This window comes from Hippichthys cyanospilos, chromosome 6, assembly GCF_059441005.1.
Source record: "Hippichthys cyanospilos isolate Australia breed blue-spotted pipefish chromosome 6, RoL_Hcya_1.0, whole genome shotgun sequence".
Taxonomy (NCBI): domain Eukaryota; kingdom Metazoa; phylum Chordata; class Actinopteri; order Syngnathiformes; family Syngnathidae; genus Hippichthys; species Hippichthys cyanospilos.
Genome location: NC_142374.1, coordinates 13,929,622 through 13,952,668, shown reverse-complemented (window position 1 = coordinate 13,952,668; position 23,047 = coordinate 13,929,622). Strand labels below are relative to the sequence as shown.

General features: G+C 41.5%; 1 protein-coding gene across 8 annotated transcripts in view; it reads left to right on the top strand.

Annotated features, from left to right (window-relative positions):
• frmd4a (FERM domain containing 4A) overlaps positions 1–23,047 on the top strand; it is a 133,760-nt gene that overhangs the window by 103,193 nt on the left and 7,520 nt on the right. For 6 of the 8 annotated variants that reach the window (XM_088416701.1, XM_088416702.1, XM_088416697.1 and 3 more), the window contains exons 6-21: positions 583–639; positions 1,878–1,900; positions 4,357–4,440; positions 4,513–4,578; positions 4,660–4,717; positions 4,922–5,008; positions 10,361–10,437; positions 12,797–12,938; positions 13,069–13,210; positions 15,311–15,444; positions 15,532–15,654; positions 16,410–16,641; positions 17,022–17,316; positions 17,458–17,616; positions 19,989–20,327; positions 21,054–21,631. In XM_088416701.1, the coding sequence (XP_088272827.1) occupies positions 583–639; positions 1,878–1,900; positions 4,357–4,440; positions 4,513–4,578; positions 4,660–4,717; positions 4,922–5,008; positions 10,361–10,437; positions 12,797–12,938; positions 13,069–13,210; positions 15,311–15,444; positions 15,532–15,654; positions 16,410–16,641; positions 17,022–17,316; positions 17,458–17,616; positions 19,989–20,327; positions 21,054–21,631 (2,596 nt within the window). The remainder of the gene's footprint in view (positions 1–582; positions 640–1,877; positions 1,901–4,356; positions 4,441–4,512; positions 4,579–4,659; positions 4,718–4,921; positions 5,009–10,360; positions 10,438–12,796; positions 12,939–13,068; positions 13,211–15,310; positions 15,445–15,531; positions 15,655–16,409; positions 16,642–17,021; positions 17,317–17,457; positions 17,617–19,988; positions 20,328–21,053; positions 21,632–23,047) is intronic. The other 2 variants (XM_088416699.1, XM_088416705.1) reach the window with 1 other exon arrangement.

Below are 23,047 nucleotides of genomic sequence, written 5' to 3'. Positions count from 1 at the left end.
TCTGTGAAGCACAGAAAGAAAACAGTGTGTTTGGTGTGCATTACAAAATGACACATCTGTGTTTGAAGGGGGGGAACGCAGTGGGTGGTACGCGCACAGTCTGTCTCGTGTTTCAACGCGGCTGTCTGATCTCACCGTGCCAATTAAGAGGTGGATTGGAAAGAGTGCATTCCTTGCATACTTGACCCAGTATTCACATCCACCACCACCCTTCACCCTTTATATACATTGGATAATATAAACAGACAAGCTATCCTTTATTTCCCAATTTTGTTTTTCGTGTATATTGTTTCTAAAGATGTAAGTAACGTTTTAAAATCCAAATATGCAATCAAAAATATGTTATGAATAGTCATTAAGCTTGGTAGCCTCCCAAATCCCCTCCTCCTAATCTCCCAGCCCCATCCACATGAAGAGGTCATGAAATGAGAGATGGCAGCAGTTTGAAGGCAGATGAAAAGAATTACCAGGCAGTCTTTGGGCATGGCATGAACATTAGAGACATTTCAGTGGGTCCACGCCCCACTTTGGCAACGTGTCTTGTTTCTATCATGTCCTTCATGTGTGTCTCTTCTCTCGTAGGAGCTCATTGAAGTGGACAGCGATGTAGTCTTTGAACTGGCTTCCTATATTCTCCAAGTAAGATAAAGTGTCTACCCCACCTCCCCGCTCCATTTTCCTCAAATGACGCACTTAATCTGATCGTAGGAAACGGTCCCCTTTCCACAGTGTGGCCACAGGCGTTTGATGCTAATTGACGGGGATCAAAGTGGCATTATGTAATGAGCTTGTCGGTCTGTCAGAGATGTTGTAATGATGCTTCCAAGTTGAAATCCTAAAAAGCCTCCACTGTCTTTGTTGGCGGCCATCGACATTCCTGGCTGCCCACAGCCACTTCTAATGGAACCCAGCAGCTGGGTGACGCTTTTGGTTCACATAGTCGTGCCATTTCAAGTTTGCTTGTGTGTGTGTGTGTGTGCGCGCATGTGTTTATGTTTGTGTTCATAGTAAAGTGTCGCATTCTCTTTAGGGGCGCAAAAATTGATTTGAACAACTTCAATTGATAAAAAAAACAATTTGAAGCACAATCGTTTGTTGAAGCTTCCCAGGACACCCCCCCCCCCCCCCCCCCCCCCACACACACACACACACACACGCGCGCACACATAGTTATTGCATTTGCACTGCCAGTGTATAGAAAAAGATTGGTGCGAGATTGTATAGGAGCAAGACCAGACAAAAGTTTGTAAGAGAACAAGAATATTCAACTTTAAGTCACTTAAAAAGAAAATGACATACAATGCATATGACGACAGCATGTCTACAGGACAAGTAACATCTATGTTACACATTTCAATCACAATTTAAAACAAATTGTGATGTTCCTACAAGCGGTCAGAAATATCTGCTGGAAAGTGGCAAAAATAACAAAGCACTTTGAGTCACAAGCTCTCAAATGCCACAACTCACAACGATTAACTCAACATGCAGTTTGCCAGGTAAGCTAGTTAACTGCTGGCCAACAGTACCTAACTGTCATTTACTGACATCAGCGTTATTCACCAGACCATTCCCGGCCTTTTAAAGCCGTACCCACCTAATATCACAGATTGTACATTAGAAGGTGAGGATAGGGACTTAAGTGGCCAAAAATAATACTTTGCAAGTTGCATCTCTCACATCACATTTGTAACACAAAGTTAATGTCACAGCATAATGCAAAAGCCATAAGCCAGGACACTCCAGTTACCAAAGCTTCTAAAAGCCTTGAAAGGCCGCGATGTCACATTTCACTGTGATTGCAGCCAATAACAATTCAAGTTTTATGACGCATGCTTAATTGTTTCACACTCACGATCCCTCTCATCATTTTACAGGAGGCTAAAAGTGATTTCACCAGGTAAGAACTCTTACTGCTCTTGTTTCTGTTTTCTCACTGCACTTCAATTTTATTTCATTAAGCTTGTTTGACACTACGTAAACCACAATAAGCACTTGCTATATCAACATGACCATTAGCATGTTAATGAGGCTTACTTGCATCTATGGTTAAGTGTGTCTGCATTTATACTGTACTAACAAAACAAATCACATGCAGATACTTAAGTTGTGCATAAATAAATTCACACGGGCCAACATCAGGCAGCAACAATTAGTAAACACCAATATATAAAACATCTCATTAAGTTGCCTTAGGCTGATTTCACCATTGATTTGGATGAGGGGTACTTTTTTTAACATTGCTCAACTGGCCAACAACCAACTAAAGTATGCGGCCAGTTAACCACTTGCCGTCGAGTGAAAATGACATCAAAGTTGCTCAAGCAGAGGTAACAACCAATCACAGCTCAGCTTGCAAACGTCACATTACCAAAGTCAGAAAACAGGTGAGCTGAGATTGGCCATTACCTGAGCCTTGAGAAACTTTGATATCATTTTCAGTCCACAGCATGTGGCAAAATGGCCAACAATAGAAAGAAAAACGTGTGGGTTTTGATGCTTAATTCACACAAATGTTTAGACTAGTGGGGATGCAGAGAACATATATTTGGAAAGAAAATGTGCCATAACAAAAATCTTTAATGTAGTATATTTAGATTGTAGTTAATGCTTTTGTTGCATTTAGAGAATGTCTTCTGGAGCAGAAAAAGACACACATTTATTCATGCCGTGTGGATCTACTTTGTTTGTACTAAAGACATAAAATATAGTAATACGTATCCTAATGGTGTGTGTGATATGTGCAATGAAAGAGGGTGGAAACAGTGAGCCTATACAACCTTACTAATGATCCACGGACACACTCCCAACATGTTGTCAAAAAGTTTCCTCTTGATTAGAATTTGATCTGAAAAAAGAAATGTCCACTAAAGGAAAATAACATTTACTTTTGCTGTAAAGCATACAGTTTGCGAACAATGTTAGTCATACCCATGAGGCATTGACTTCCTCCCTCCACATGTGATTCTTCGCAAGTTCTTGTGTGTGACATTGCCCTGTGTGTGTCATCCTTCATCACTTTACCTCAGCTACATTGACACACTGCAGCAGCCTCCACGTCTGACCTCATTTCCTCCAGTCAAGCATCCTGCATGCTCGAGTTGGAATGTAACAAACTCCGGTGACATTCCTGCCTACTTCTCTCTTTCCCTCCCCCATTCTTGTACTCACATACTGTTCACCCTATAAGCTTTGCACGCCCCTGCCCCCTGAAAAATCCATATGCAACATTTCCCAGTAACTCTACCCAGCTGTCTCTCAGCCTTCAATACAGTTCACCCACTTCAAGTGCAATCCTTGAAACACTGTTAAAGCTCAAAAAGATAGGAGAATGGTTCTTGGATACAGAAGCAAATCTCGCCATCTAAACCTAAAAAAATTACACTTTGTGGCTATTTTTGTCACGTGCTGTATCTGAATAAAAGCTTCCGTTTCAGTCACTTTATTTAAAAAAAATGCTTTTGCATCTCCATTGGCAATTAAAGATTTGGAAAGCCAATGTAACCAGTTTGTTTATTTTTGTAGCATGGTAAATGAATGATTGATTTTAGGGTGATGTTGTGATGTTTGTTCACTACACTATACAGTGTGCTGTGTATAGTACAAGTAAGTTAGTTCGAATCAGATTGCTTATTTCTTTATTTTTTAATATTTAGTGAGTTCAGAGATTCAGAGAGACAACAAGTACAGTAGCAATCTGGCCGAAGAGTTTAGTGGTTAAATGGAGAAATATCATAAAATCTAAGCGGTTTCTTTTCCTTGATCATAAATATGTAATTTAACGCAGTTGTAAAAGCAGGAAAATTGATCTTTAGAAATGACTTGAAGCTGTATGATCCCAGAGTGTAAAAGATAACCTTTGCGGTCCAAAATAAATGCGCTCACATGTCAAAGAATCAGGCAGACTATGGCTGGGAGCTCTCCCTGGCCCTCGGCTCCGAGACAGTCATGTTCCCAGGGGTTTCCCCAATCCTCTCCGGGCTTGGCAGACAGACTTTGGGATTATAGCGAGATTTTTGCGACCTTCTGCCAACGGCGGTCTGAAAACTCCGTCCATAGCCAAGTCTGTTAGGCTGAGTGTCGTTTTCTGTCTTTCCCTCCTCCATCTTTTTGCTTTTTAATATCTCTTTAATATCATTCTTTATTGCTCTCTGTCTTCCTGTTACTTGACTCTTTCCTCTGGGTCTGCTGCACAGAGCATCCGCTGTCACTCTTTAATGTCTTCTCACTTGATTTAATGTCCTTCTAGAGTAACATAATACAGTCCTCTCGCTACAGTTCATCTGTGTCACTTCAAAGCTTTATGAAGCAAAAAAGATGTCTTGACCATGCCTTGCGGTCTGTCTCCCCTTCTAGTAACGACGCAACCAGGTCTGACTTAAAGAAACTCCCTGCTCTGCCCACCCAGGCTTTAAAGGAGCACCCTTCCCTGGCCTACTGGTGAGAATCAAATCGCTTCGCCTGTATTTTCTCTCGATTCTTTTTTTCAACGCTTTTCTTCTCCTTTCTCAGTGAGGAGCGGGTCATCGAGCACTACAAGAAGCTCAGTGGCCAGTCGAGGGGACAAGCTATCGTAAAGTAAGTGTTAGCACCACTTTAGCGCGATTAGCCTGTTTGGCTACAAATCTCACATGAGTTGTCGTTTCCTCGTCCTCACAGCTACATGAGCATTGTGGAGTCCCTGCCCACATATGGAGTACATTACTATGCCGTAAAGGTACAGTTTTACTACCCTGGCTTCTTTTCTTTTTCCCACTACCCTCTTTTCACCACATGTGTTGTTTTTCACTCTGAACCTTTAAGCAGTTTGGAGTCATAATGGCGCTTGAGGCGATCTGGGCTTTTGATTCTTATTTCTCTTGTTGGCAAACTGTACACACACACACTCTCAAGTGATGTTTTGATTGTGGTTTTGTCACAGGATAAGCAGGGAATCCCATGGTGGCTTGGACTCAGCTATAAAGGCATATTTCAGTATGACCATCAGGACAAAGTCAAGCCCAGAAAGGTGAGATGATCCAATGGCACCTTGACTAATGAGTGCTCCAATTCAAGCAAGTTGCAAACACACAGCCAAACAATAGAAGTGAAAAAAATTACTTACGTCTCTTTCACTGCCAGCCCAAATACAATGGATTTTTAACTTCCTATAGCTGTCAGTGTAGCGCTGTGAAAAAGTATCTTTGACATCTATAGGCATGATTGGCAATGAATGAGTTAAGATACTGTAATGCCCTAGCATGTGGGCAAGGACAGTCAAAATGGTAAATGGAGAGCAGTGATAGCACTTTCTGCATACTATTTCGCTCAGTGCTTTACATTCAACCGTTCACACACCAATGGAGGCTGCTGCCATGCAAGACGCTTCCAGGTCCACTGGGATCAAATTCGTTTTCCGTGGTCGAGAGACGAGTTTATTGAACAGGTCTGAAATACCCAATCTACCCGACTGAATCCAGCTACAGGCATGTTTCACACTGCCCCACCCCTTAAAGGCACGCATGCATCATGCAACTGTGACACTATAGGCTATACAGCAGTTACACTATAAAATCAGTGTCAACATTATTTTTAATTAATTATTTGTTATCTGCATTCAGAATAAATCCCATTATATTCATTGACCATTCAACCCACGCTTGAACTGCTATGCCACTAGTGTTTAACTTGCATCTGTGTATGTTTTAAATTGTAATACATAATGTATTTACTGTATTGCCTCGTGCAGGGGTGAGAAAAAAAAATCTTTGTCAACCAAAAAATTGTTTGACAAAAATGTCTGTCTCAAAGCTTTAGCAAGATGACACTGTAGGTCCTGCATTGGCATTTTCATTCAATAGCAAGTTGGCGAAATGGCTGCTCATTGAGATTGATAAAAACGGCAAGAGTTCTCAACTTGACTACCTCTTTAATGTCTCACAGTTTTCCGGTGTGACTAAATGGCCACGACTCATTTTCCCCTTTCAGTGAGTCAGCTCATTGTGTTAGAGAAGAGGAGTAACAGTCCTTCGCAGATTATACTGTCTGGAGATGTTTAGCTGCCTGGGCTCTCTTGCTCTTGCTTTCTCTCCACCCAGTTCTGTCATGCAGTTTTGTATGTAAAAGCCTTATTGCTCACCTCTTCCCCCCATGTTTAAGGCCTTGCTCGCTGGGGTTTTTGCTCTCATCACAGTGTTAATGGGTTTAACACTGAACGCTGAATGGCCACTGACACACTCTGACGAACATAACCAACCGAACACGCTGACAAATTTGCACACACTCACAGGAAATGAACTGAGCTATGTACTTGCCATCCTGAAAAACACATCCCGTCAGCCTAAGCTTTCCTGTTTTCACAAATAATTTGTATGTGTGTTTGAGTAACAAGAATCATCAAGCTAAGTGATGATTACTGATTAAGTTCCGTGTTCGTGCTAAACTAGCTTTGGGAGTCATATTAGTTGTAAAAGAATATATATAGTAATGAACACATTAAATTGTTTTTTGCTTTCTCCATATTGTTTACTACTGGACAGAAAGTGTGATTGCAGGTTGTAGTGTTTTTCTTTGTAAACTGTCAAAAGGAAGCAGCAAAAATAGTTTTGCATCAACCATATAAAACTGTCTTATACCTACTGACTTATAAATCGAGATTCAAGAGTTTTATTGTCATATGCCTAGTAATACTACACAATGAAATTCGTATTCTGTTCACTTGCCCGAGGAGACTACATTCCACAATCAAGCAAAGAATAAAGTGGGCAATAAAACAAAAACATAGAGCTTGGGCAGTAATAATGAACCACTAATGAATGAATAGACTTACATTCTGAGCATATTATGGAGTACATGGAGTGAAAGAAACCCTATACATTTGAGGATGATAGTGCAAAATCATTATAGCAACAGCCACTTAATCACCACAACTGTTACCTTCCATTAGAGATATATAAAAATTAAATAGATTGTTCAATGATCAGTCTGTGATCATATAACACAATTTTTAACTTTACAAGCAACATTTTTAAGAACATCTAAACATTATAACCTGTTGTTTAAGTGTAAAAATTGTGTTATAAAAAGATGGCTCTTTTTTATTTAGTATATCAAGCCACCACTGTTTCTGCTGTTAAAACTTACTATTGGAAAAAAAAACTACTGAAAATTGTAGTCACTACTTGACCAATGAGGGAAAGTCTTTTTATTTTATTTCACGTTTTATACAAACAGAAACAATGTATTGTTGCGACATGCTTTTAGTTAACAATACAATGTAATGATTGCACTTATGGAATATCTCAGACCTAATTCCGTTTAATTAAACACAGTTTTCATTGGCGAAAACAGTGTATCATTAGCTGGAATACATACACCTCACTAAAACAGGAAGAACACATTTTCAGTCAAGCATAGCAGCTCCAGTAATCACTGTCATGCTATCACTGCTTACTTTCCACTAAAAGGGTGTTTCTGTTCAGTTAACGCACAACACTTAATTGTGAGCTATTTTGGGAGTGACTTTATTATCTTTTTTTCCTCACAGTTAAAACATATACTGTGAAATGATAATCTGTGAGTGTGCTGTGTAATTGGCTGCTCGCGCTTTTATGCTAGTTATTATGGTTACTTTATAAGACCCTGTTGTTATTTGGGGATGTGAAAGTACCTCAGCTCACCGCAAACCACATATGCACCTAAAGCTCACAGCCTGGGAGGTTGTACTACATCATTAGACAGACAGGTCTGTGGCCGACTTTGAGCATATCATATGATTTCATTTTTGAGCGTACCCACCCACTCGCCGGAGCACAGAAACGCATCCAGACATCCAGCCGTTTCCCATTAGTTTTTCCAGATATGTCATCCCTCCAAACTGGCACGGTCCCATGCAAACAACAGGAAAGAGTGTATGGGCTTTGCCTTGACGACGGCTGGATACACCAGAACCCCACCCACATGGACGTAGCATTGCGGTCCAGCTGTAGAAAAGGATAATACCCCAGCCAAGGCTATTTAAAAACCATTCTTCTGCAGCACACCAAAGAAAGGCCTTTTTTCTCTATCAGATCTGACCTTTATTATGACATTCGCAGGATATGAGCGCCCGATTGTTAAAGAATATCCACCAGCTCGGCATCTGCGTGTAAATGTTTGTGCAGTGATGTGTGTATTTTCATGTCTCGGATTTAGGATTTATAGCATACATGTGCATGACTCCCAGGCTTTGCGCTACCCTGGCTTTGGCAGACTTTTTACCCTTTTTTTCTTTTCTCTAAAAAGAAGGCATATGTCAGCATGAATGTGCAAACATGTCGTGTCTGAACACCATTATAAATGTCTCTTATCACCATTATTCTGGCCAACACATACAGTCCCTCACTATCTGCACCCACCTCCTATATTTAGCACTATGCTACATTAGCACTTCATGCTCCATTGAGCAAGAAGTCTGATAAGAATGCATGCTTTCCTTCTCCAAGATTTGAGATGAAATGCTGTGAACAATTAACAGTTTTTCATGTCCTGTGTATCATGACCAAATTGATCACAGTGTTTTTGCTAAAAAGTACAAAGTACAAGTCAACCTCGTGCAAGTCGACCCCCCCACCCCCTTTTTTAACTTTAATTTGGGTGAGTTTTATCAAATTGTATGTATAAGGCTACCCTGACTTTAGTGGTTACACATATCACGACCGTGGCAAGAGCAGAACGTGGATCGGTTGCTTCTCGCTGTGTTTCTCCCTCCACCTGCTGAAATCTACGCGTGCCACTGCTCCCACATTTTTGTCTTGAACGAACAAATCAGGCCGTCTTTTCATAAAGTTCGCCGAAAACGCAGCCTCGTTGTTGACAACAAAAAGGCATTGAGGCGGTGCCTGACGAAAGTGCATTTGAAAGTGCAAACGCGCTAAAACAAATGCATACTATTTTGAATTAGAGGTGCATTTAATCGTTTTAAGCCTCGTAAATGACATATTACTTACTTCGCATTCGAATCAATGTTATTCAAACACGTGTGGAGAAAATTGGTCTGATTTTGAGTTAAGCGGGTATCAGTTAACCCCCTAAAATGGGGGTTGAATGTGAGGGGAAATAGAACTCGACTTGTTCATGTAGAAATACGGTATACATCATTTCTCACAAAATGATGCACAATACAGCATCACAAATAGTTACACAAAGGAAATAAAGGAAGTGTAAAATAAATGTCATGCTGGATTAGTGGCTAGTATATTCTCCTCATAATAGTGTGTGCATATGCGCCATCTTTTTGCTGAGTTTGTTTGTTTACTCCAGCTTCCTCCAACATTGGAAAAACATGTTCATTTAAGACTAAATTGTCCTCTGGCTAGAGAAGCTAGTTCTTGGGACATGGAATGTCACCTCTCGGACAGGGAAGGAGCCTGAGCTGGTGTGTGAGGCCGAGAGGTTCCAACTAGATATAGTGAGACTCACCTCGACACAACGCTTAGGGTAGAGAGGTTGGATACTTTTCCACTCCGCAGTGGTTAGCAGCAATATAATGGCAATATAGTACTGTTAATGTTATAAGGGTGTATGGAATACCATTTTCAATTGCTATTCAAGACATCCACTTGATATATACAGCATACATACATGAAGTTATGTTTATGTATTTCATCTCTCAGTGGTCTCTCCATTTCCTCACGTTCCATCCGTTTGTCCATTGTTTTCCCAGACTGTTAAAATTCCTGGACCGACTTGGTCTCCACTCTTTTCCTGCCCCATCCTCGCTGCACTAGGTCTTATAGTTTGTTTACCTTTTTAAAATTTCTGATATATTTTGTTGGGTGTGCATTTGCTCGAGTCGGGTAACTCACCCCCCCCCAAATCCCGCCTAACGAGAAACAGACTCACTGTGTGTGTGTTTATGTGTGCACTGAGTTCTGTTCAAACAAAGCAAGGGCACTTCAATTGTAGAGAGGAAGGAGAAAGAGAGGTGGTCACAGAACGCTTCATCACTCCTCCCCTGGACCCTTTTACTCACACACGCACACGCACACACACACACTCTCCTCTCCGACCACAGGGCAGGAAGCATAGTCCCTGTGGGATGGAGGAGGAGTCAGAAGCCTGAAATCCACCTCCCCACCTCCCTCCCTCCAAGTCAAGTTACAGGAGAAGAGGAAACTTTACACACTTTCACTCACACACGCCTACACATGGGAAAGCAAGTCGAGGAAGATGTAGCAGCACACATGTTGAGGACTATATCTTTGGGCAATATAATATAACACGTGACAACCAAGCGCACTGAGGTTTTTTTGCTCTTTATTACGGTGCTTCCGGAGAAAAGGATTACTTCAAAGCTTTGTGGATTCATTGTCGGACCATTTTTTGCCTTCTCAAACCTCAGGTGTTCCAATGGCGTCAGCTGGAGAACCTCTACTTCCGAGAGAAGAAGTTCTCCGTGGAAGTTCATGACCCCAGGAGGTAAATCTATACAACAGACCAATCGTTGGAATGTGAAGGCAATTTGATTCTTAGTTGATTAGTTTATTATTATTAAATGACACAATCAATTAATTGAATGTGTTCAATTCAAACAGCATTTATTATTTTTACAGGAATAGGAATCAACACTGAAACATAGTTGGGTTACACCAAAAACATGCTTCCTTGAACAAAAGATGGCAAAAATAAACCAAAATAGTGATATTTATATTATACAGGGAGGTTTATGTTGGAAATATGAACCTGTAAAAGAGCTTTTGATTGAAAACCGGGCATTTATCAATCCGTCTCTCTATTTTCTATAACCACGTATTCTCACTAGAGTGGCTGGCTTGCTGGTGCCTATCCCAGCTGTCTTTGGGCAGTAGGCGGGGGACACCATGAACTGGTTGCTAGCCAATTGCAGGCATTTATCTACAGATCTGCAATTATGAAATGTGCCATGAATGACGCTGAGGCAAGATTCCCATCAGTGGCTTTTTCACATCATTCTTTCTCACAATAATGACACAAACTTGCTATGATGTGCTACAACTTACACTCCCCTTTTCAACCTAAGTACAACACTATATAGCGTTTTTCTTCTTCGTGACCAATGGGACAATCCAAAATGTTTCTCCCGATCTTCTTCTACTCACACCCTGAGCAATGAAACACAGCCATCTACGTGGATCTGTTCGTCTTTACAATGGTTTAAACGTTTTATTCAGAGACAAGGTAAGCGAGACCATCCCATGACTTTTCATTGAAAAACATAAGTACGAAGTAATGATTGATGGCAGTAAACAGTTGGATTGCAGACTGACTGCCTTTAATATACACTAGATTACTTTTGGTTTAGTGTTACACACACCTGTAAACACGACAGAAAAAGTTTAATGTGATACTCAACCATGACCCAATACAGAAATTGATATGGAATTGTTGGATGAACTGACTACAATTATATACTTCACTAAACACTCGTTTTAAGCACTTATTAAAGCATGCTGCGATTCTTTTTCTGAGATATCTTAAATCCCCCCCCCTTCCAAAAAAAAATGATATCTTACGACATGCAAACACACACATCCAAATGTCTTGACAAGGGATCCCCACGAAGGACTGTGTGAGCAGCCCGCTTTGTTGCCGAAGTGACCCTGCCTGTATTTATTTAACATGGCTCCATATGTGCGGTGTTGCACGGGGGAGGAAAAACAGTCCTGGCCAGGGTGAAATGTTGAGCAGCCGTGTTTTCTTGAGAGGAGCTGTCATTAGGGTGAGCTGGCCGTGAGTGTGTGTTTAAATAAGGATGAGCAAACACGCCAGCGTCGTGTGTGGCTAATATGTGCCTCCTCTTCTCACAAGCTGCGGAGAAGTCTTTTTATCCGCCTGTAAAATGGTGTCTTAATAGTCAAACAGCATTTGCCTGTTTTACCACAGTTCGCTTCACAAGAACGTACAATATCTAGTTTTTGAAATGTTCTCAACCTTTTCACATCAAGGACCACCATCATGACCTCCATGCAAATACAGCATGGTGAAGCCCTAAATGGGCATCAGAAATTTAGACAGTGGGGTATATTTTTGTGCAAAGTGCAGTCTAACTGTGAGCATGGTTGGCGTTTCCTTTCTCTTTTTTTCTCCTAGATTTGTACTGGTAGATGGAGGTGTTTGCACCATCATGAGAGGGAACGTAAATGGGGGCATTTGCACCATTGTGGGAGGGAACGTGGCTTATTTAATGGCCATCCAAAAGAAGAAGTTCATTTCGCTTCCACACTTTCAGGCAAAATGACAAAGATTACATGCCGAGTCTCCATGCCCTGAACTAGGGACTACTCAGGAGGGTTCCTGTTGACCTCCTTACACGTCAATGACACTTAAAGTGTTCAAGAGGAAGTCACCCAAACATTTTTCTTAGAATAACATTTTATTCAGCATCACTAGTCTAAACACGACATTCTGATTAATATTGTGTTTTTGGAATATAAATTAAGCAGCAAATTCTGCCTGTCACAGTTGCCCCGGTTTCAGGTTACAACCAATCACAGCTCAGTTTGCGAACGTCACATTATCTAACTCAGAAAACAGGTGAGTCTTAATTAGTTATTCCCTGAACAACTATGATGTCATTTTCAGCCGACAGCGGGTGATGAAATGCCTCCAGCTAAGATCAAAAAAAAAAAAAAAAGATTTTGCTGCTTAATTGGGTTGACGCCCACTTTAATGTAAATTCGCATAACTAACACATCTGGCAAAACATTCTTTGTTTTTCATGCATTTTGTGTTTACGTTTTTGCAGGGTTTTTTTTTCGTATTCAGTGTGTATAAAGAGGCCTTGTGTCCGCTTCTACTGCAGGGCGTCGGTGACACGCAGGACGTTTGGTCACAGTGGCATCGCCGTGCACACCTGGTATGCCTGTCCGGCCCTCATCAAGTCCATCTGGGCCATGGCCATAAGCCAACACCAGTTCTATTTGGACCGCAAGCAGAGCAAGGTGAGCAATCTTCTCCTCACCCACTCACTATTACATCGTAGACACATCACAACGCATCACACATGATGGTTAAGATGCTGCCAGCTCTTGATGACATCCTTTTGCTTCTCAAACGTGTTTGTGTGTCCAGTCTAAAATTCACGCTGCACGTAGCCTGAGCGAGATTGCCATCGACCTCACTGAAACGGGAACGCTGAAAACATCCAAACTGGCCAACATGGGCAGCAAAGGCAAGATTATCAGCGGAAGCAGTGGCAGTCTGCTCTCGTCAGGTCAGTACATACATATGTGGGTGTGCGTGCATATTTTGGGGCCAGGGTGAGTGGGTGTAAAAATTAAAGATAGGCAAGTGCATTCTTGTCTCGTGGCACAGAGTCGGGCATTGGTTGATAACTGGATGGACAGAAACAGCTGCCTCCCAAGAGACTCCATTGATTGCGCAACTCATGTTCTCAGCCACACAATGCAAAGTTTTGTTCTCATGAGGCTGCATTTTATGTTTAAAATGGACAGGTGGGCCAGGTCGCCTGTGGACATAGTTTTAAAGAAAAAAAAAAAAAAAATATATATATATATATATATATATATATATATATATATATATATATATATATATATATATATATATATATATATATATATCATTTAAACTCCAAAGCAGAGTTCCCTATTTCATACGGACCTGCTCAAAACCTTTGAGCTTTTTTTTGTAACAGGGTATATTGGTCCTCCTTCCACCATCCTGGTATGATAATAAGCAGCTGTGAGCGTATTTATTCAATCAAGGGTGGCAGAAATGTGCGTGACAGTACCCAATCACTCAAACCTTTCCTGCTCTACTTTCACTTTCGAGTTGAAGAATAAGAACAAAAGTAATACTCAGAAGTAAACAATATTTTGGCCAGTTTTTAAGCGTCATTTGTGTGGCAGTAACTCCAAAGCAATTTGGACTAAATGAAGTTGTTAGGAAAGGTACAGTGTGTCCTCAAAAACCCAAAACACAACAATGCTGTTGAATCAATGAACAAGTACCACTCAAGTTATGATGTAGAAAATCATGAAAATGGGAGCAAAGTTTGCACAGCCTGCACATGTAGCTATTGCTGTTTTCTATCTACTTAGCGATGGAGCTGCCAAACCAAAGTAGCAATCAGTCATGCCAACTTTTGATCACATTTCCCTAATAGCCATGATGTTAGCACCGTTACTAGAATCATAACTTTAAAAATGTTGTATTTCAAGATGTATTGATTCTTCATCATATATATATATATATATATATATATATATATATATATATATATATATATATATATATATATATATATATATATATATATATATATATATATATATATATTTTTTTTTTTTTTTTTTTTTTTTTTTTTTGAATGCAGTCTGTAATCAGCAGCTTGGTATTTATTCTTAATTTCCTTCGTAAAGGTGGTAACATGTCAAAGGCCTAGCTGATATTTAACTTAGTTTTCGAGTCTACAATATTATGTGCATAGAGAAGTAGATTTTTCTCTACGCTAACCCAGCCAAAAAGTCTCCGCCCCGAAGCATCCCGATCAAATCAAAATCCCGACAAAATCAAAACCTAAAATGCAGATGGGTGAGGACCAAATCACCACCACAAATTAAGAGAAACCCAAAGGTGTTGATTGAAACAGATTTCTTTTGTATACATCCTTTAATTATTTCCAAGGAAAAAGTGTCATGTTTAAACAGCAATTGTTTACTAGAGTGGGAACCAAGTAGAGGAAGTTCATAATAACTTCATAGAAGTAAGTATAAGTTACATAAGTCTCAATGCTATGGTCCAGTATTTTCCAGTACAAAATAGGTGATCCATGGTCACCATGCCAACAACAGGCAATGTGCTTAGAGACTAGTCTACCATCCTAAGGACCATTCCTTCACATTGTGCCTTTTGAAGCCAGTGTCAGAGTAGCCAACAATCCAATGTTGAGTGACTTAAAGTCATGTTTTTCTTTTTGCCACAGCTTTCTCAGCAGGTGAGTTTTGCGTTATTTCTGACTTTTCCCAAGGGAAGGGCGACAGTGTGTATGTGAGCAGTTTGTCTTAAATTTGCAAGGCGTGTTACAAACAAGACTGGCACCACATCAGGTCCCCCAGAGACTGTGCGTCACTGACTTTGTCCTCTGCACTGCCCCCCCTCCCTTTTCCTTGAAACAAACAACTTCCTTATCGAAATGTTCCACTCACTTCCCTGTAAACATCCTGGCAGCCTTGTGCAGGTGCATGGACAATCTATCCTTTTTTTCTCCTGGGCAGCCAAAGACCCCACAATTGAAAAGATCAGCATAGCATCTTACTCCTGACAATTAACCGCTGGGATTATTTTGCAGGCTCTCAGGAATCAGACAGCTCCCAAACAGCCAAGAAGGACATGCTGGCTGCGCTGAGGGCCCGCCAGGAAGCTCTGGAGGAAACGCTGAAACAGCGACTTGAGGAACTCAAGAACATCTGCATCAGAGAGGCTGTAGGCCAAACATTAAAAAAAAAAAAAAAAATCAGTGTGCTAAGTCTTACATTTGTAGCCTCATTTTACTTTTTTACTAATTTACAGGAGCTGACAGGGAAACTTCCCAAAGAATACCCTCTCGATCCAGGCGAGGAAGCCCCTACAGTGAGGAGAAAGATCGGCACTGCCTTCAAACTGGATGAGCAGAAGATTCTTCCGAAGGGGGAGGTAAATATTTTTCATATCATGAAGGCACCCTTTGTCACTGTCTGGCCCCCTATGTTGCTGGATTAACGCTCTATATACAAGTTATAAGTATTGTTTTTTTAGCCCTGAGTTTTAAATTGCATTTTAATTTTAAAGTCACATTATGTGAAATCCACCAAAACCCATAACATGATAGATCTGATGATGATTAGTTCCCTTCACAGTACGAGCTTATGGTCACATGTCTGCTGGTGAACAAAATGTGCATGGGTTTGTTTTTTTTTTTGTTTGTTTTTTTTAAATGAACAAAGTCAGCGTTGGTACCTCATTCACACACAAACCTAATGTAAATTCAATTGCTATATGTACAGTTCAATGCCATGCAATGAATGCATGGTTTCCTACCCCTTGTTGTAGACCGTACAATACCTTTGATACTAAATATAACTTGAAGTAGGATTGAAATGTTTGACTTGGTGATCCCTACTTGACAAATCCCAGCAGAAGTGTGGAGAAAGACAGCCTTGTTACAGACACCGGCTTGTTATTTTTGGAGTACCGAGTGTTTCTATAGAGAGGAATCAGCGGTGAGAAAATCTGCTGTGACTGAGATAAATTATTTCTACACTGTGCTTTTTCTGGCAACCTGTGTGTGCTTAGAGAATTACAGCATACTAAGACTGTTGTTGTTTCTGGATCACGAATATGTAACTTAACTTAGCTCAGTGGTGTTGCCCACGCTATTGGCTTCATCTCCTTGCATGTGCTCGTCCCAGGAAGAGGAATTAGAGCGACTGGAGCGGGAGTTCGCCATTCAGTCGCAGATTACTGAGGCCGCCCGTCGCCTTGCCAGTGACCCACACGTGAACAGCAAAAAGCTGAAGAAACAGAGGAAGACCTCATATCTCAATGCACTCAAGAAGCTACAGGAGATTGAAAACTCCATCAATGAATATCGGGTTCGCTCGGGAAAGAAGCCAACCCAGAGGGCATCTCTTATAATTGAAGGTACCGTCAAACTCTCAATTTGTCATCACGAGACAGTATCTTATGTATTGGATTTCACTTTAATACAGGCCTTCTCAAATTGGGGAGTGGCCCACCTTGGAGGCGTGCGATGGGATGCTATCATTTTTTTTTTTACAAATTGCATTCATGATTAATGTAATTTAGAAAGTATTCAGCAGTTTTGTATTTTTTTCTTCAAGTTAAAATCTTTAAGATATTGGTGCCCCTGAATTAATGTTTCAGATCAGTATACATTTAGTTTTATTTATTGATTTAAATGTTTTTTTAGTGTCAAGCGATTAGTTGGGAAGAAATCACTTTTCCAATTACTGACAAATTTGATCATAATCTGACATTCTTGGGGATTTCCCATTCTGTAGAGGCCAACATCGGCTCGGAAGACAGTTCGCTATCTGACGCTCTGGTCCTGGATGACGACGACTCCCAAGTGACTGGGACCCCCAACTTCTCGCCGATGGCGTCGCCCCACAAGGGCCTCCCCCCGCGCCCGCCTTCTCACAGTCGTCCCCCGCCGCCGCAGTCCCTGGACGGGCTGCGGCACCTGCACTATGGCCGCGCCGACTACGACAAATCGCCCATCAAGCCCAAAATGTGGAGCGAGTCGTCACTTGACGAGCCGTATGAAAAAGTCAAAAAGCGCTCGTCTCACTCCAGGTGGGAGGCCTGGTGTCTCCTAACATTTATTGTGCTTTAGAAAATGTCACGGCACAGCACATTTGATGACATCACAATAATCAGTGTATTCACCCATGTTTTTTGTTTTTTTCATCTAAATGTTCTTTTTTTTCTCTTCAGTCACCGAAGATTCCCGAGCTCTGGGAGCACAGAAGCAGGAGGTACCAACTCTCTTCAGAGCAGCCCCATCAGAAACCTCCCTCTGTGGAACGCCCAGTCCAGCATGCCGTCCACACCAGACCTAAGGACCCGCACGCCACACTACGTACATTCCACCAGGTCTGTCATTCTTCTTGAACTCAGTTTCATTCTTCTATTTTTTTATTCCTGTGGCAACTGGAAAGCACTTTACTTTTCCCAGATTTTGTCATTTTACAGCCTCATTCCAAATTTTATAAAATCAATCTCTTACCTCAAAATTCTATACACAATACCCCATTATGGCAATGTGTTTTTTCCTTACATTATGAATTTATTCAGAATAGAAAATTAAGAAATATATTTACATAACTTCACAACCCAGACCCACAAATCTGGGGAAGGATACAGAAAAAAGTCTGCTGCTTTGAAGGTCCCAATGATCGCAGTAGACTCCATTATTCCTAAATGGAAGATGTTTGCAGCCACCAGGCCTTGTTCTCAAGCTGGCCAACCGTCTAAACTGAGAAATCGAGGGAAAAGAGCCTTCGTCACCTGATGGTCAGAGCTCCAGCGTTCCTCTGTGGAGAGAGGAGAGCTTTCCAGAAGGGCAAACATCTCTGCAGCAAGCCACCAGTCAATCCTGTATTTTAGAGTAGCCACTCCTTAGTAAAAGAAGCATGGCAGCCCATCTGGAATTTGCCAAATGGCACATAAATTACTCTCAGACCATGAGAAAGATCATTCTGTGTTCTGAGGAGAGACAAGAATTGAACTCCTTGATGTGAAAGCCCGGCGTCATGTTTGGAGGAAACCAAGTACCGCTCATCACCAGGCATTAAAGCACAGGTGTCGAACTCCAGTCCTCGAGGGCCGATATCCTGCATGTTTTCAAACCTTTTCCCTCCAAAACACCTGATTCAAATGATTGGGATCATTTTGAAGCTCCTGCAGAGCTTGCTAATGAGCTAATCATTTGAATCAGGTGTGTTGGGGAAAGAAAACCAGAAAACATGCAGGATGCTGGCCCTCGAGGACTGGAGTTCGACACCTATGCATTAAAGCATGGTGGTGGCAACATCACCCTATTGAGATGCTTTTCAGCAGCAGGAACCGGCAGACTATTCAGCATAGGAAGAAAAATGAATGCTGCAAGATACAGAGATATTGTGGATGAAAATATACTCCAAGGTTTGTTTTTCAGCAGGACAGAGACTTGAAGTGCATAGCCAAGATCTCAAAAGATTGGCTTCAAAACCATTTTGTGAATGCAGTGGAGAGGCCCAGCCTCAACCCAGACTTGAATTTGATTTAACCATTCTGGAGAGACCTGAAAACGACCGTGCAGAGAAGTCTCCTTCCAACCTGATGGAACTTGAGAATTACTGCAAAGAAGAATTGGTAGAATTGCCTAAAGATAGGTGTGCTAATCTTGGGACTTCATATTCATAACGATTTTAAGTGGGCTCAAATCCCGAAGGTGGGTTAACAAATTGTTAAACAAAGGCTGTGAATACTTAAGTAAATGTAATTGCTTAGTTGTCTATTTTTAATTAAATAAATATTTCCAAATAACCTTTATTTCACATTGCCAAAATGGGGTATTGTGCGTAGAGTTTGAGATAAGAGATTATTTTGATACAGTTTGGAATGAAACTGTAACGTGAATACCTTCCAGATAGGGCTGCACGATTATGGCCAAAATAATAATCACAATCATTCTGGTAAATATTAAAATCACGATTATTCATCTTGTTTGGTCAAGCATGTCAATTTATTGCCCTTTTTTTTATACAATCAGTATGTAAACAAGGCTTCCAGGCTTGATATTTACAAATATGTAATAAAAATAAATTAAAACAAATAAAGGAAATAACTAAAACAAATTCACCCCCCAAGACATGGTAAAAATTTGGCACACAGGGCAACACAGCTAACTTAATTGCTGAGTGTAAACCAATGAAAAAAAAAGCCTACTTAGAACCAAGCACAATATTTACTTTTAAGCCATTTTTCATAAATTAGCAGTCAAAATGTCATTTTCAGTCATTTCAAACCAAGTTTATTTAAATTGTTTTCAAAATAGGTCTCAATTGACAGCTAGCATGGTATATATTAGGAATCAGATGAGAAACTTAATGACATTTCCCGCTGGTAAATAATATATTAACGTGAGAAAAGCAGACGCTTTTGTCATGCAAACACATGGGAAACATTGCCCCCTGGTGGTAGGATGACAAAGTGCTTGACTTGACTTGTAATAAAAAAAAGCACTTGACTTTTTAAATGTTAATATTGCAGACGATGAGCTTAAGTAATTGTGACAGCCAATATTGTGATCGTGATTACAATTCGATTAAGTGTGCAAGCCTATTTACAGATGCACTTTAGGTGCTCACCTGATATATTTTTTAATCGGCATTAAGATCAAGAAAGGATCTCTTTGAAATGACACATCTGTAATGTCCAAGAGCCCCAATTATTAATCCCGGTGTTGGTTGAACATCCAACAGGTCAGTGGACATCAGTCCCACACGTCTGCACAGTCTCGCTCAGCACTTTAGGAACCGCAGCTCCAGCCTTGAGTCCCAGGGCAAGCTCCTGACATCGGACCCAGATGCGCACCCACACGCCTTGGGCACGCTGGGCAGCCCGGACTTCTTCCTGGGCCCGACGCGGAGCTCCAATGGGTCCGACCCGCTAGACGACTGCTCCTCCTGCACCAGCCAGAGTAGCTCGGAGCACTTCTACCCGGCTGGCGGGCCTTTGGCGCCCGGTAGCAACCCCAACTACTCAACTCTCGGGGAGGACTCGCCTTCTAAAGCCAGGCAGCGACAACGGCAGAGGCACAGGTAAGACTGACGAAAGGGCAAGCCGCTTCGACATTTATTCCGTGTCCTGATATCCAGTATAAGTTCCATGTACTTGTGCATTCTTTGTCCACACTCCTAGGACAATTCAGCAGACCAATACAATACCAAATTTAAACATTGTTTTCCCCTGCTTGACTCCAGTATTTGGATTGACTCCAGGTTAGCCATTAACTTGAAGTAACAGATGCCAGCTTGACAGCTTTGAGTGGTGACAGAATCTGCAGTTCCATTTCCAATTACATCTCACATGAACTTAATACAAAGAAGGAATCAATTCAGGAAGTGATCTGTTCAGTTGCATTCGCACAAAATAGTTGTTCTTTTGAACGACCAATGAAAACACTATTCCAGATTACTGGAGTCTGAATAGAGAATTCTCGAGAACCTGCTGACATACTTGAGTCTCCATCCTTTTAGTCACCAAAAGACCAGTATGTGGCAAGTGGAGATCTTGGGATGGAACCTATGGTATAGCAAAGTCAGCAAAATATCAAGGTGCTCAGGAATGTACAGTAGTCTTTATATTTTCAAGTACCAAAACCTTAAAGGGATTCTATACTTAATTTAGCCTTTTTCAGCAGTAAAAAGTTCATATTTAGTGCACAATTCATTTGATAGTTTACTTATGTTTGAGAACATATTTTGATACTTGCTGTTGACTGAAAAGCTAAGCATTTCTTTTCTCTGTGACGTGTTCCCCCCCAGGTCCGCCGGTCATCTGGGGTCGTCCAACTCCGGCTCAATGCCTAACCTGGCAGCTAAGAACGGCTCAGTCGGAGGTTCGGGCGGAAGCGGCCTCGGCGGAGGACACCACGGCGTTTACCTCCACAGCCAGAGCCAGCCGTCCTCGCAGTACCGCATCAAAGAGTACCCTCTGTACGTAGAGGGCAGCCCCAACCCGGTGGTGGTGCGCAGCCTGGAGAGTGACCAGGAGGGCCACTACAGCGTCAAGGCCCAGTTCAAGACCTCCAGCTCCTACACAGCCGGGGGACTGTACAAGGAGGCCTGGGGAGGGGAAGAGGGCGGCGAGGGCGGCGGCCGGCTAACGCCGTCCCGCTCGCAGATTGTACGGACTCCATCGCTGGGGCGCGAGGGGAGCGCAGGAGGGGGGAGGGCAGCCGTGTCGGAAGAGCTACGCTGCTGGTACCAGAGGTCGTCCGGTAGCCTGAAGGAGAGGAGTCACTCCCACTCGGGATCCGCCTCATCTGAAACAGGGTCACAGCAAGGCACGCTGGGTCACGGGCGGGGCAGCCGAGTTGGAACGCTTGCCAAGGGTTCACCAGGTAATCATTCTTTACTTGTGCTGGCACATCCCACTGAGGTAGTCCTTTCATAATAATGATAATAATAATATATCAGTTTATCAATTCTCCCTGTCATATACCGTAGCTTGTTCCTTGGGTTAAAGACTATACATTGTCCTTAGGTGTGAATGTGAATAAATAGTTGTCTTTTACATCCTAAGACTCAGCCTATTCGTTTCTCTACACTGTTGTGTCTATATTGGCTCAAAACAGCAAAGTTAATTGCATCCCACAAAATACATGAGACATTGTTGGAAAGGCCAGGCCAGGGTTTCCTCTATGGAGCGCTTTAGTGTAGTAGCTTCAGTGAGTCAAGCTCAAGACCAAAAACAAATATACATAGCGGTGGACACAAATGCATAGGCTGGGTGTCAGTAGGATATCTGACCTGCAAATGGCGGGTGATTGATTCTGGATGTACTCCACCTTGGCTGATTTCAGCTGGAGTAGACTCTAAATCACTTCTAACCCCAGGAGGGATAAGTGGTATAGCGCAAGCTTAAAAACTAGGGCTGCAATGAATGTTTTTGGTTTCGAGTATCTTATTTAAAATTGGACAGTATTTGCAATTGTTGGTGCAGAAAATGCTAAAATATACATCATGGTTATGTTTGGTTTAGTCAGTAACATCAGATAAGGGGCAAAATGTTGCTTAAGTTAAAAAAAAAAAATAGGATTTGCACAATTGCAAGGTTCATAATTAATTGCCATTTAATTTTTGCACCTCTGATGAAAACCTCAACCTGTGGGCCTGGAAGGGGCTCCTCCCACCTGTGGTCCCTTCTGGAGGTTTCTGATTTTCCCCAAATTGGGGTTTTTGAGTTTTTCCTTCCCCTTCTGGGAGCTTTGACAGGGGATGCTGTTGTGTACCTTATACTGAAAAGATGTCTCTGTACGACCTCTTTTCATCTGTGAAGCCCTTTGAGACTTCAGTGATTTAGGGCTGTATAAATAAAATTTGATTTGATTTTATTTGATTTGAATATATATATATCAAGCGCCAATGCTGGCCGCTAAATAGCAACTGCATTACGCTGGAATTTTATTATATGGCACCTGGTTGCAGCGTTTGGTGCTACATCTGGCATAAATTAGCCGCTAGCTACGAGTACTCGAATGCCCCGGATAACAGTTAGATTACTTTTTTAAAAGCAGTTTAGTATAGGTAAATGACTGCACACTTGCTGCTATTCCTACTGATGCCTTTTTATCAAACCAGGATGATTAAAATTCGCTGTTTCAGCCAGAAACATTGATCCTCTCGTTCTGACGTCCGCTTAAAATCATTGTCCAAAATAAGTACTGCAATATTTAGGTTAAAAAATGTATTGATTACTATAAAAAATATAATAATTTGTCTTTAAGGACAAATGTTTTATTTTTTATTTATTTTAA